Source organism: Bufo gargarizans, chromosome 5 (assembly GCF_014858855.1).
Source record: "Bufo gargarizans isolate SCDJY-AF-19 chromosome 5, ASM1485885v1, whole genome shotgun sequence".
Taxonomy (NCBI): domain Eukaryota; kingdom Metazoa; phylum Chordata; class Amphibia; order Anura; family Bufonidae; genus Bufo; species Bufo gargarizans.
The window spans coordinates 52539780-52554294 of NC_058084.1; the positions used below are offsets into that span (position 1 = coordinate 52539780).

General features: G+C 46.0%; 1 protein-coding gene across 1 annotated transcript in view; it reads left to right on the forward strand.

Annotated features, from left to right (window-relative positions):
- LRP12 (LDL receptor related protein 12) overlaps window positions 1-14515 on the forward strand; it is a 66747-nt gene that overhangs the window by 31809 nt on the left and 20423 nt on the right. Inside the window, exons 3-5 of the mRNA XM_044293962.1 lie at window positions 7750-7806; window positions 11255-11390; window positions 13904-14106. Coding sequence (XP_044149897.1) covers window positions 7750-7806; window positions 11255-11390; window positions 13904-14106 — 396 coding nt within the window. The remainder of the gene's footprint in view (window positions 1-7749; window positions 7807-11254; window positions 11391-13903; window positions 14107-14515) is intronic.

A 14515-nucleotide genomic window follows, 5' to 3' on the forward strand; every position in this document is an offset into this window, starting at 1 on the left:
GGGGGGGGGGTATAGTGTAGTGTAGTGGTGTTTGGTGCTACTTTACACAGCTACCTGTGTCCTCTGGTGGTCGATCCAAACAAAAGGGACCACCAGAGGACCAGGTAGCAGGTATATTAGACGCTGTTATCAAAACAGCGTCTAATATACCTGTTAAGGGTTAAAAAAATCACATCTCCAGCCTGCCAGCGAGCGATCGCCGCTGGCAGGCTGGAGATCCACTCGCTTACCTTCCGTTCCTGTGTGCGCGCGTTCACAGGAAATCTCGGCTATCGCGAGATGACGCACGGATGCGTCCAGGAGGAATGAATCAACCACCTTCCGGACGCATCCGTGCGTTAGTCGGTCGGGAGGTGGTTAACAAGGTTCCAAGTAGAGCTTCAACATGCAACAAGAAGAGATGGGAGTGAGACAAAACATTTTTTGAGCCTTCAATTTAATGAAAACAATGAATAAACTGAAACAGGCTGTTTTTCAGCTGATCAAAAGTTTAGGACCACACCTCCAAAAAAAAAACTAACCCCCCCAAACAGAAATCCAACTTCCAAACATGAACTCAGTAATGAGTAGCTCCACCGTTATTGTTTATGACTTTAAAAATTTGTTTCGGCATGCTTGATGCAAGCGTTTCCATGAGGTGAGTGGGAACATTTCTCCAAGTGGTGGAGACGGCCGCACGAAGGCCATCTACTGTCTGGAACTGTTGTCCATTTTTGTAAACTTCGCTTGCCATCCATCCCCAAAGGTTCTCAATTGGATTAAGATCAGGGGAACACGCAGGATGGGCCAAAAGAGTGATGTTATTCTCCTGGAAGAAGTCCCTTGTCCTGCGGGCATTGTGTACTGTAGCGTTGTCCTGTTGAAAAACCCAGTCGTTACCACACAGACGAGGGCCCTCAGTCATGAGGAATGCTCTCTGCAACATCTGGACATAGCCAGCGGCCGTTTGACGCCCCTGCACTTCCTGAAGCTCCATTGTTCCACTGAAGGAAAAAGCACCCCAGACCATTATGGCGCCCCCTCCACTGTGGCACGTAGAAAACATCTCAGGTGGGATCTGCTTGTCATGCCAGTAACGTTGGAAACCATCAGGACCATCAAGGTTAAAAAAAAATTCTCATCAGAGAATAAAACTTTCTTCCCCCTTTGAATGTCCCATGTTTGGTGCTCTCTTGCAAAGTTCAAACGAGCAGTTCTGTGGCGTTCAAGGAGACGAGGTCTTTTGAAGACGTTTTTTGTTTTTGAAGCCCTTCAGTCTCAGATGCCGTCTGATGGTTATGGGGCTGCAGTCAGCACCAGTAAGGGCCTTTAATTTGGGTCGAGGATCGTCCAGTGTCTTGACGGACAGCCAATTGGTTCCTCCGGCTCAGTGCTGATGACATTTTTCTGGGTCTTCCACTTGACTTTTTTTGTTCCATAACCCTCAGGATCTGCGTCCCACCTCAGCAGCGATGGCGCGCTGTGAGAGACCCTGCTTATGCAGTTCAACAACCCGACCACGTTAAAAAAGGGAGAGTTTTTGCCTTTGCCATCACAACGTGTGACTACCTGACAGAAAATGACAATGAATCCACGTCTTTGCACAGATTTGGCCTTTTAAAGGCATGTGGTCCTAAACTTTTGATCAGCTGAAAAACAGCCTGTTTCAGTTTAATCGTTGTTTTCATTAAATTGAAGGCTCAAAAAATGTTTGTCTCACTCCCATTTCTTCTTGTTGCATGTTGAAGCTCTACTTGGAACCTTGTTAAGATCCAGCCATGCTAAATAGGATTTTATGCCATTTTTCAAGTGGTCTTAAACTTTTGATCAGGACTGTATTTTGTGAAGGCTCAAGTAATTGTGTGTCCAAGTCCACAAAAAAGTAAAATTTTTTAAATGTTTTTTTTATAGGAATCCAAAAAACCTGTCCCAAAAATGCTTTGTCCTGAAATAAAAGTATACTTGATGAGTCAAGCTATAGATGTTTAACCCCTACAGTAAATGTCGTGTTCTAAAAAAAATATGCAGAATTGCATTCCCCTCTACCAAAAAAATAATTAATGCAACTTTTTCAGTAGGGTATAACACCCCATTATTAAAAAATAAAATGCATCGGTCCTGCCCAAAAAAATCTTCATACAGCTATAAATGATAAAAAAGGTTCTAGCTCTCTGAAGCTGGATGACAAAAAACGAAGAGGTCGCGTCCTGAAGACTGAACTAGGCCACGTCCTTAAGGGATTAAAACCAGAAAACGTAGCTCCAGGTTGTGTTCGGGCTGTCATAGTGCCGTGTGGCTGGAATTACATTCCCGGTAATTACCATGACATTAAATATTTACAGGGACAAGATAATTGGAAGGGGAGCCCAGCCCAAACCAGCCTAGTAACTCGCACTACGCAAATTCAATGTGACACTTTCAACCCGTGCAGCCGGCGCGTGTCGGGGAGCGTTAGCGCGTTTTGCCTTCTCTTCATGTCGCTGCTGTTTGATGCACTGGGTTGAGGAATAACCGAGCGGCGCGGTGTTCCGTCATCCCTTTATAAGCTGGCTCTTTAAAAATGCAGCAGCCCTCGGGCAGACACCCTGTACGTTGTATGAGCTCGCACTTGAGGAATCCGCACGTCGGATTAGACCCACTTACAGTTCCAGCTTCTTTGTTGTCGGACTAGTCCCTGCCTGCTTTTATGCTTCCATTTTCTTAAAAAATTCATTTTTATCAGAAGTTTGATATGAAAGATCTGCGTGCGTGGCATAACTAGTGTGGTAAAATAAAGAAGAGAAATTGAATTGCAGGAAATTTTGCTTTTATTGGAGACGCTGCAGATCTGTCATGAGAAAGCGGGACAGGTTCACATTTGCTTCATGGTCCCATTAATTTCTATTTGGGCTTGTTGGGGTTCCGTCGCAGTTCCCATTGTGTTGGTGGTAAAAGCAGTGACGCATGCTGCGCTGTTTAATAGGTTATCGCTTGCGTACTATTACTGTGCAGTGAGTATGGCAACAAAACTATTGTAAAGTTTTTTATAAATGGGACCTGTCCCCTCTTCTGACATGTTTTTTAGTCACTACTTGCATTTCCCATGTACTAACAATTCTGGAGCATCTGTTCTTATGACTCTGTGCTGTGCCACTCCTGTATTATTCCTGCTAGAAGTTTACTAATTGCCATCAGTCTGCAGTAAAGGTGCTGCTGGGTGTTACCAGTAGTGGGTGTGTCTGACTGTCCAATGTCACAGACTGTGCAGGGACAACCCCCCCCAACTGGTAACACCCCTCTGTACCCTTACTGCAGACTGCTGGCTGTTCGTTCATAACTTCTAGTAGAAATAACAGAGGAATGGCACAACATAGAGCCATAAGAATGGATGCTCCATAATCATTGACATGGGAATGCAAGTAGTTACTACAACAGCCACGTCTGGAGACAGGTTCTCTTTAAAGGGGTTATCCTGGAAAAGATGATTACTTGTCCTCCGGACTGCTCATCATGATCACATTAGCGGGGGTCCAAGTCCAGGCACTCTCGCCGATCAGTTGTTTCATGGGGTTGCTGCGCTCACCAGAGCTCTGAGCAATGCAGGCTCCCAGCAGCATTCCAAGGAGAGCGCCATACATCGTATAGTGGCAGTGCTTGGTATTGCACCTCGCCCCCATTGACTTGCATGCGGCCACGTGACTGATGTACAGTGATGTCACTGGCCAAGGAAGAGGCTGCAGCGCTCCATGCCTTCTCTAACAGCTGATCGGCAGGGTTCCAGGGTGTCGCAGATGAGATACTGATAACCTATGCTTAGTATAGGTCATAAACGGCTTTTCCTGGGTAAACCCTTTAAGTACATAAAATGGTCTATGTGTTAAAGCCCTCTGCTGTTTCTCCTTGTGGTCCACCTTCTTGTGAATTCAGAGGTGGACAAACATGCCTTCCCCGCTCTCTTCCTCTCCACTCAGCGCTTGCGCAGTGATGTCGTAGAGGAGCAGGTGAAATGTCCCAGACACCTTTCATCTCTCCTTCCATATTCCTAGAAGTATATGGCTATATTTTCGGAAGGTACTACTAGGCTACTTTCACACTAGCGTTTAAGTTTTCCGGTATTGTGATCCGTCATAGGGGCTCAATACCATGAAAAAACGCTTAAGTTTTGTCCCCATTCCTTGTTAATGGGGACAGAACGGAGCGCTCCAAAATGCATTCCGTTCCGTTTAGTTGCGTTCCCATACCGGAGAGCAAACCGCAGCATGTTGTATTTTGCTTTCTGTCCTGGGATGCGGAGCAAGACGGAACTGACATGACCCACAATGCAAGTCAATGGGGACGGATCCGTTTTCTCTGGCACAATAGAAAACTGATCCGTCCTCCATTGACTTTCAATGGAGTTAATGACTCATCCGTCTTGGCTATGTTACAGATAATACAACTGGATCCGTCCGTAACTGATGCAGACGGTTGTATTATGAGTAACGGAAGCGGATCCAGTAAAAACACTAGTGTGAAAGTCTCCTTACACCAGCAGATGTCATACAGATCACGATAAACGATCGAAGATGTAGCAACTCGTTATTGATGATAGTTTTGCTTATTATACTGCGGTCGTCCCTTGTTACATGTGAAGGTGGGGACATGTCAGATTGTTAGCGAGACGACGACTCTACGTTATACAGACCGATCTATTAACGAGGAGCGATACATTTGTAGCACGCTGGAAGATCACGGTGGACAAGAAACCAGCAATTTGTCGCTCGTCTTTGAATCATTCCTACTTATCACATTATTCTCGTTCGTTTTCGCTCGGCTGCACGAGAATCTGTACAATATTCGCTCGGTGTAATGGGGCCTTTAGATGGTGTAGAAGATAATCTCTGAGGCTATATATCCGCAACCATTTTCAGAGAAAGGATTGACAAAGGGTGGTTGGTTGCAGGTTCTCAGGCGGATATATGTGCATCATTTATGTCCTCACCTGATGCAGATGTTGAGACATGGGTGACACTATAGGCGAAGATATTACGTCCGCTGTAGAAACCTCTGCGGGGAGGCGTTCATACGGCTCCTTTCTCCGTACATGGACCTGTGTGACGTCTGGTTAGTGTCGTCCAGATGTCGGGGTGACCCGGACACTCCAGAGCCTTCTCCTAATCTCCCGTGTAACCTATGACTTTGTGCACCCTGCTCCTTACCTTTCCGGACCCTCTTGCTTGCACGTCCCACCTCCATTCCTTCTTCGGAGTCAGGTTATACATGTACTTTCCTGTGTAGAAGATCAATCATTTACTGCTAACCTGCCGAGACAAGTCGCCTGCAGTACATTTCCCCTAAGATCGCTGCGTTATGTTATCATGTGTGCCGCACTCGTCAACAATGGGTCAATTTCTCATGTTCTACTGCATTACTATTTCCCCAAGTACAGCAGGAGTCACAGGTCATCATGTCCTCCAGACAAGATCGTTAGCTCCTATGGCTACACTCGCACAACAGTGGGGGGAGGGAAATGACCATTAAAAACGGACAGTTTCTTATGGCCGCCTTACATCAGTTTGTGCGTCCTGTTTCTTGCCGTCTTGCATCTGAATTTAAATGCTTTGGGGGTGTTTTTGTTTTGTCTTGTTTTTTTACCATTACAACCCTTGCAGTGCCCTCACAGTATACATAATGCCCCTCATAGTGCTCCCTGGACAACAAGTGGCCCTCTTTGGGCTCCCCAGAGTAATGGCCCCCCCTATGTCCCCTCTTGTGTGAAAGAAAGCCTCCTATTCCCTCTTAGTGCTCCCTAGTACAAATAATGCCCCCTTGTGGTCGTCCCCATTCAGTGTGTGTGTAGAAATAAAAATACTCCTCCACTTGACCGTGCAGGGACACGCACTCCTCACTCCTAGGTCCTGCTCTATCCTGTGAGGCGCTAGTGTTCCCACACACGGATGAGCTTTTTAAAAAAATTATTTTAACCCTTGAAAGGCCACTGTCGTTAGACGCTTGCATTTCTGTCTAAGCGGCCGTTAAAAAAAACCTGTACTAATTTCAATGGTGACCATGAAAATGGACAAAAATAGGACATGTCCCGTTTTTGTTTTTTTTATGGCCACTATTCACTGAGTGTAGCCTTAGGCCTTTATTGGACCTCCATGTTCTGGAAATCTGACCATTGCTGCAGCTTCAGATTTTCCCTGACGAGCAGAACGCCTACCCTCTTAAGACATGGCTACCAGACCCACTTTCCTGCTGCTATGCTGGGAAAATACCGAAGGGACCTTGTCCCCTTTGTGGGTGGAATAGTCATTTCTTCCTCGCTATTTGTAAACTACGACTGAAGTTCTTATGGTGTGGCCCAAAAAAATAAAAAATTATATTGACGTCAACTTAATTTTTTTTTGACCCAGAGAACAAAAGTAACGCATTATTTTTGCTGCCGAGTGAAAGGCATAAGTTTGAAATGCAGAAGCAGATGGTGGACAACATTATCTGAAGTTCATTGATGCAAAAGCAAAAACTTTCTGCCAAGATTGACCCTAATGAGGTGAACTGAAGGGATAAACTTAAGCAGAAGGCACACGATCACCCAAAAGGCCTTCCTTGCCGTCTGCATCAGTATCATTGTAGTGTTGAGAAGATAGCTTGGTGGACATCAGGCCATAGATAAGCTCCACAAATCTTGGTAAAGACGTCCAGGACCTTCTAAGACAAACTTATGCTTTTATTACTAAGGCTACATGCACATGACCATCCCACGGATGCCACCTGTGTGCATTCCGCAGTTTGTGGAACTGAACGGGCCGCCCATAATAGAAATGCTTATTCTTGTACGCAGAGGCGACAAGAATAGGACGTGTGCAATTTTTTATTTTTGCGGGACCACGGAACAGAGCAACTGTCTGCATATTTTGCAGCCCCCCTGTAAGTGAATAGGTCCGCATCCGAGCTGCAAGAAATGCTGCTCTGATGCGGACCCAAACAACGGTCGCGTGAATGAGACCTAAAAGGAGATTTGAGTCGCTGCTCCAGCTCTATCCCTCGTGGCGCATGCGCTGAGGTATCGGCGCAGGAGAGAGCAACGTCAGACAGCACTGGAGCCGTCAGTCGAGAGCATAGGGAGATGAGGAGCAGGGTTTACAGAGGAGAGCCTCAGCACTTGACAGGTTCTGGACCGCTCACTAGGCAGTTAAACCCCCACAGCCACATGTTTCGATGTGCTACCCGCCACTCTGAATTTATTTGGCAAAGAGGAGCTGACGGGCTCCCTTTAAATGAAACCAAGGTTAGTACAATGGTAGACACGCGTTTCAAGCCCGTCGGGCTCTTACACATGGGTACAAGAAGCAGACACGTTTAAAATCAACTGGTAAAAGTTTTTTTTTTTGCTTTTTAGGAAAGGTGTTTGAGTTTTTTATTTTAAATTTTTCTTTACGGTTTGTGGGCATTAGCTCATTGGTTGCCCCAGTCTCCACCAAATTTGGCCCCCAACATTCCTAGATTTCTTATGGTCAAACCTGCCTGGTCGTGCAGTGATACATAAGTGGAGAACATCTCGCTGCCTACTGAAGCTTTTGCGTTTTAGGACTCTAGAAAAGTTTGTAGGTTTCTCTGTTTCTGGAAAATCTAGGTGACAACCGATAATGGGCTCATTTCATGCCGAGCAGGAGGTTGCCTAAGGACTGGCTAAGCCAAATTATTATAATTGTAATTTTTCTATGTTGAATTTTTATTGTATCTAATTTTCCTGTCCAGTGCTGCATAAAATAAAATTTTCATATATATACCGTATATTTTGTTTTCTAGAATATGGCGTCCATGGTGAGCGCTCGGAAAATGTCTACCTTTCAGGGCTCCCGCAGGGTAAGTGGTTGAAAAAATTTAAAAAAAGACTGAACACATTTGTGTGCATTAGAGGGGGGGAAAAAAAAGTGCAACTTGCTGAAAACGAGAGGGTTTTCACCTATGAATATCGCGCGGATGTAGTTTATTGCTGCATGTAAAGTGAGAAATTAAGCGGCTGAATTCTGGAAATATTCAGAAAAGATTAAAGTGACATCTGCCTTGCTCTGAGCAGATTTCATTTAACTCAATCAACTGCCTAATTTCCTGCCCACGTAAACCCAGCATTAGCCGGCTGTTGGGAATGTATTTGTATTCAGCGATTTCCATGAAATCAAGATTATCAGGCGTTTGGAGATGGAAGAGGCGAGGAAAAGACGCCCGTCACTTGGTTACGGAGTAAACGTTCTGTGTACAGATACCGTATAGTCTTGCGTGTCCTCCCCCCCCGGTAATGATTGTGGAATGTTTCGGTCTGTTGGAGACGAGAGTGATTTGGTTGTGTTTTATGTATGTGGCACCGTGGCTTGCTTCTGTGTCCTAAAACCTAGGAATCCTAGACACGGCAGCAGAGAAAAATCATCCCACATGCTATAGGTCTGTATTTTTTTAGGTTTTTCCATGGGGAGAGAGGAAAAAAAAAAAAAAACTCACAAAGGCTTAAAAAATAAAGATCAAACCGTACTCTTCCTCGCTGCTGTCGATCTGACACTGGTCTCTTCCTCGCTACTCGCACCTCTTGAAAAAGCCTCTTCAGACAGTCCCTGACCAGGAGAGCACACATTTATAAGTAGTCTTTTTCTGAGCAGCTGTGTATCTATTAAATCTATTCGATTTTTATGTTCAAACAATTGCCTAGTAATTAGATTTTTATTAGATTTTATTATCACATGGGGTTTATATCATTTTACTTTTTAGAATTAGTGATTTTTAAAAATACCTTTATTAGTGATTATCTGGGTATAGGTATGTATATACCAACAGAGTGTGCTACAATTTCACAAGAATTTAAAAATATATATTTCTTATGACCGGGGAGTAGTGACCCCTATACACAACATTTACTAGCGATACAATAAATCGGTAAATTTAGGAAATTCGAGGATCCAGTCAAAAAAATGATAAAGACAATAGACAGTAGTGAGACAAGGTCTGAGGGAAGGGGCAGGGCAGAGAAACCGCTTACCCTAAAAGGCCCTCAGAAAGCTGCTCAGCCCAGGGTGACCCCCTGATGGTGGAGGTTCCCTGTCCCCGAACCTAAAAAACTAAACAAATCCCTAAGTTGACCCTAGCCCGGGAATAATAGCTATAATAACGATAAGTCAGGAATGGAGGGTGGTTAAGTATAGATGGGGTCACCACCTACCCCTTCCAGAAGATTAGAGAAATAGAGAAAAAATTTTACAATTCAATTATAGGAGTGAGAAAGGGTTCCAGATAGTACGGAAATCACCATCCCACTCATCAATACAATACGCACGTTTTTTTAACTTATGCACATCTTAATACATATATACCACGACGCGTTTCGCCTGTATATAATCAGGCTCATCAGGAGGTAGATAACAAAAAAACGGACAAAGTCCAATTAAGATGTGGATGTGATTAATAATATAGATGGTATAAATGGAGCGATACTTAACTACCGATGTTCAATGGGGAAGGCGTAGATAGTACATTACCAGAGGGTATGATAGTTAGAGCCAAAAGAGATATACATGATGATGGTGTTTGGCAGAGTCTCCCCCAGTAGCCTGTTTTGGGCCCAAGTAGCCGATTTTTATGTTCCTTTCGTTCGGCATCCAGCGGTTTTTAAATTCAGTAGTTGGTTGTAGAATGCCGGATTATAGGGTGTGCATAGATGCAGAATGCTGGAGTATAAAGAGCACATAGTTGTATAGTGGCGGATTATGGATGGCACATAGTTGCGTTATGCTGGGTATAGGGAGTGCATAGTGCTGTTATAGGGGCACATAGTTGCGTTATGCTGGGTATAGGGAGTGCATAGTGCTGTTATAGGGGCACATAGTTGCGTTATGCTGGGTATAGGGAGTGCATAGTGCTGGTATAGGGGGCACATAGTTGCGTTATGCTGGGTATAGGGAGTGCATAGTGCTGTTATGGGGGCACATAGTTGCATTATGCTGGGTATAGGGAGTGCATAGTGCTGTTATAGGGGGCACATAGTTGCATTATGCTGGGTATAGGGAGTGCATAGTGCTGTTATAGGGGGCACATAGTTGCGTTATGCTGGGTATAGGGAGTGCATAGTGCTGTTATGGGGGCACATAGTTGCGTTATGCTGGGTATAGGGAGTGCATAGTGCTGTTATGGGGGCACATAGTTGCATTATGCTGGGTATAGGGAGTGCATAGTGCTGTTATGGGGGCACATAGTTGCATTATGCTGGGTATAGGGAGTGCATAGTGCTGTTATGGGGGCACATAGTTGCGTTATGCTGGGTATAGGGAGTGCATAGTGCTGTTATAGGGGGCACACAGTTGAGTAATGCTAGATTATAGGGAGTGCATAGTGGCGGGTTATAGGGAGTGTATGTAGTTACATAGTGGTGCGTTATAGGGGAGCACCTAGTTACATACTGCCAAATTACACGTGTCGCGTTGCACCATACTGCCAGATTCTACATATCGGCGTACTGCCAGATTATACGTGGCGCATCGCGCCATACTGCCGGATTACAGTAAGCGCAACATACCCAAAGGCCTCAGGCTATCCAGGCTCCCCCATCAGCAAGACGAGAGGTTTTAAGGAAACCAAGTCTTCTAGCTATTTCTTGGAAGGAGAAGTACAGCCTATTCTCAGGGCCAGCTGCACACTCCAGGAGCCCGACAGCAGGAGATTCCATAGACATCGGCCTGTGTTGCTTGCACTACATGAAATGGATAGGACTTTTAGTCCTGCAGACAAACACACAGCTCCCTGCAGGCCCTAGTATTCTGGAGTATATATAAATGTAATATTTCTGCGTCACTGCTGCATTTACTGTACTCATATGTGCCCTTTTGAGGCTCTTGTAGCACATTTTGGTCAGATTGTGAGTTCACCTGCCACAACATGGTGACGCTCGCTCGCCCTGCAGTACACGGTGTAGCTGTATATCATACGGAACCTCTCTAGGGCCCAGCGAAGGATGCTGCCGCTGCCTTTGTGTGCTTTTGCTCTTGCGCCATGCACATTTCTTTCACTTTGTGAGGAGCTACTGACTAACTTTGTCTTCTGCATTGATCAAGTACTGATCTTGCACGTGTGGCGGGACCTGAACTCTGCTGCCAGGGATGTGTAATAAGGGATCACAGTGCCACCTGCTGGTAGACACCGGCCCTGCACTGGACCGTTCCCACTTTTATTAAACCTTTGATCCACACTTTTAGATCTCCAAATCAGACTGCAGAAGACTGCTTCCTTTTGCTATAATGATTGTTAAAAATGTATTCTCTCTCCTTTCTAGCTTGTGGAGGGATTCCTCAACAGATCGTACAGCCTAGCGGTATCATCACCAGTCCGGGCTGGCCTATAGAATACCCGTCAAGAATAAACTGTAGCTGGTACATCCGTGCCAACCCTGGAGAAACCATCACTATCAGGTATGTAGTGCGCTCTTGTATATCTGATATCCGTGCATATAGTCAGATTTGCATCCTGCATCTCCTCGGCTTACTCTCTACATGTGAAGACAATCATGGAGGATTTTTCCCCGACTCCCCCCGTACGCATACTCAGTGGGTTCGGCTGAACCATTGTATGAAGATGACAATGTGACCCGATGCGATGACCACCCTGGTGCACGACTCTGATAAGGGTACTGAGCTGTGCACCTGCGTGAGCACAGTGTCACCAGGACAGATTTTCATTCCCTGAATGTAAGCGAAGACGTTTGCCATTCAGTGACTGCAAGCAAAGATCTTGAAAATGGTAGGGAACTGGTATTTTACTTTATTAGATAGTCCAAATGTATTAGATGAAATTGGAATACTCCTTTATGACAAAACTAAAAATATTTTGTAAGAAAATGGTTTTACTGTGCAAGTAGTAGAACAGGAAAAAGCGTGTAAGTTTGGCTTTATCGTAATCGTACCAACCCACAGAATAAAATAATGACATCTAATATATAAAGCAGAGTGAGTGTGTGTATGTCTGCTAAAGGAATCCGCACCATCGCATTTACAGTCACAAGTACATCAGGTGTCCGGGAAGGTTTTTGACCAGATCTCAGCTCTCTAGCACGTACCGTTCCTGAGATATTCCCCAAAAATGCATTAGCCAAAAGAATCCCTGGTCACATGTCTCTTATCAGCCAATAGAAGCTCGCAGGCCCTTAGTCTTCACATACACACAGTTTTACAGCAGGTTTCCATAACAACCCAGCCATTTTTCTTTACTGCTGTAGGTCAGCTTTAAAGGGGCGGGGTGCTGTGTATTACACCGATAAGGGAGCGGAGTGCTGTGAAGGTCACAGTTAAGGGAGCAGGTAGGGTGGCCATTTAGGCCATCCTCAAAAGACAGACTTGAAAACCCCCACCCCCAGGTTCCGCTAAGCCACTCCCTGACCTAGTTAGGTCACGCCCCCTCCCACACAGCAGCACAGTGCTGCTGTCTGAGAGTGAGCTGTTCAAAAGGACATCCCTGTGTCCGTCCAGGTCCTGCGCCAGACGGAGGACAGCGAGTCTGAAAGACGGACTATCCGGCCTAAAACCTGACCTGGCCACCCTAGGGGCAGGCTGCTGTGGAGGTCACAGTTAAGGGGACGGTCCACTATGGAGGTCAGTGTTAAGGGGCAGATTGCTGTAGAGGGGACGGGGTGTTGTGGACATCGCTGTTAAGGAAATTGGGTACTGTGGAGGTCACTAATAGTGGCAGGCTGCTGTGGAAGTCACTGTTAAGCGGGTGGGATGCTGTGGAGGTCACTGTTAAAGGGGCGGGCGCTGTGGATGTCACCGTTAAGGGGGCAGGGAATGGTGGAGGTCACAGTTAGGCTACATGCACACGACCGTGCTGTTTTTTGCGGTCCGCAAACTGCGGATCTGCAAAAAAATGGAAGCCGTCCGTCTGCCTTCCGCAATTTGCAGAACGGAACAGGCGGCCCATTGTAGACATGCCTTTTTCTTGTCCACAAAACGGACAAGAATAGGACATGCAAAAAATTTTTGGCGGGGCGTGCTGTCCGCATCTTTTGCGGCCCCATTGAACTGAATGGGTCTGCATCCTAGCCGCAAAAACGGCGGCTCGGATGTGGACCCAAACAACGGCCGTGTGCATGAGGCCTTAAGGTGATGGTCCGCTATGGAGGTCAGTGTTAAGGGAACAGAGCTCTGTGGGGGTCACTATTAAGGGGGCAGGTTGTTGTGGAAATCACTGTGGATGTCACTAATAAAGGGATGGCTGCTGTAGAGGTCACTGTTAGGGTCTATTCACACGTCCGTAAGTGTTTTGCAAATCTGCAAAAACGGACATCGGCGATATGCGTTCCGCATTTTTCGGACTGCACATAATCGGCACTTAATAGAAAATGCCTAATCTTGTCCGCAATTGCGGACAAGAATAGGACATGTTCTATTTGTTTCGGGAACGGAAATGCGGACCTGGAAGTGCGGGTCCGCATTTCCGGATCCGGGCAGCACATCGTGCGGCCCCATAGAAATTAATGGGGCCACAATTCCGTTCCGCAAAATGCCTCTTGTATGCTTAGAACATATCCAGTCCATACTCTGTATAGGGTCTATGGAGCCTCCAGATTTCCCCCAAGTGTCATGCAGCAGCTTGTATCGCGCTCCACATTGATGTTAACATGCATGCACCTTTATAGGGAGATCGGGTCAGTGGGTTTCTCGTGTATTTTGGACCTCCCACCTTTCACCATACCTCCATGCAGCTCCAGGCACAATGACCGTCTCTCCAGCACACATTTACTACAAGCGTCACCCCCTCCTGGGCTATGGGAAATGAATTGGATCAGAGTCATTCTGGGGAGACCATTGTCTGTGCGATTTGAGGGGGGAGGATGTACTGGCATCTTCTCTATAGATGTGTAGACCCCATGTTATAGACCTTATTGTACATTATAAAAAAAATACAATATATTTTTTTTTCTCATCATCAGTTTTCAAGAGTTTGACCTTCAGGGATCAGCTACGTGCAATTTCGACTGGTTATCTATAGGTCCGTCTCAGAATTCTGAAGGGGCCAAGGCGTGCGGTTCTACCATCCCAGTGCCGTATACCTCCTCACAGGACCACGTATGGATCAAGTTTCATGCAGATGACCACATCTCGAGAAAAGGATTCCACTTATCTTATGCTGCAGGTTTGTCTTGAAGTCCTATATGCAGAGCTGGCCGACTTGTAGGTTAGGGTGGAATCTGCTTAAAAGGGTTTTCCAACGTTTTAATACTGATGACCTATCCTCAGAATTAGGTCATCAGTATCTCATTGGTGGGGGTCCGACACTCGGAACCCCCGCTGATCAGCTGTTTGGAGAAGGCAGCGGCGCTCCTTTGAGCACAGCTTACCAAGCACAGAGCCGTGCATCATATAGTGGCTGTGCTTGGTATTATTCCCTTTCGTGGGGCTGAGCTGCTCCTAGACCGTGTGAGTGATTAACTTGACGTCACTGGCCTTGGAAGCGGCGAGAAGGCTGCGGCGCTGCCTTCTCAAACAGCTGACTGGTGGGGGTCCCAGGTGTTTGACCCCCGCCGATCAGATACTCATGACAT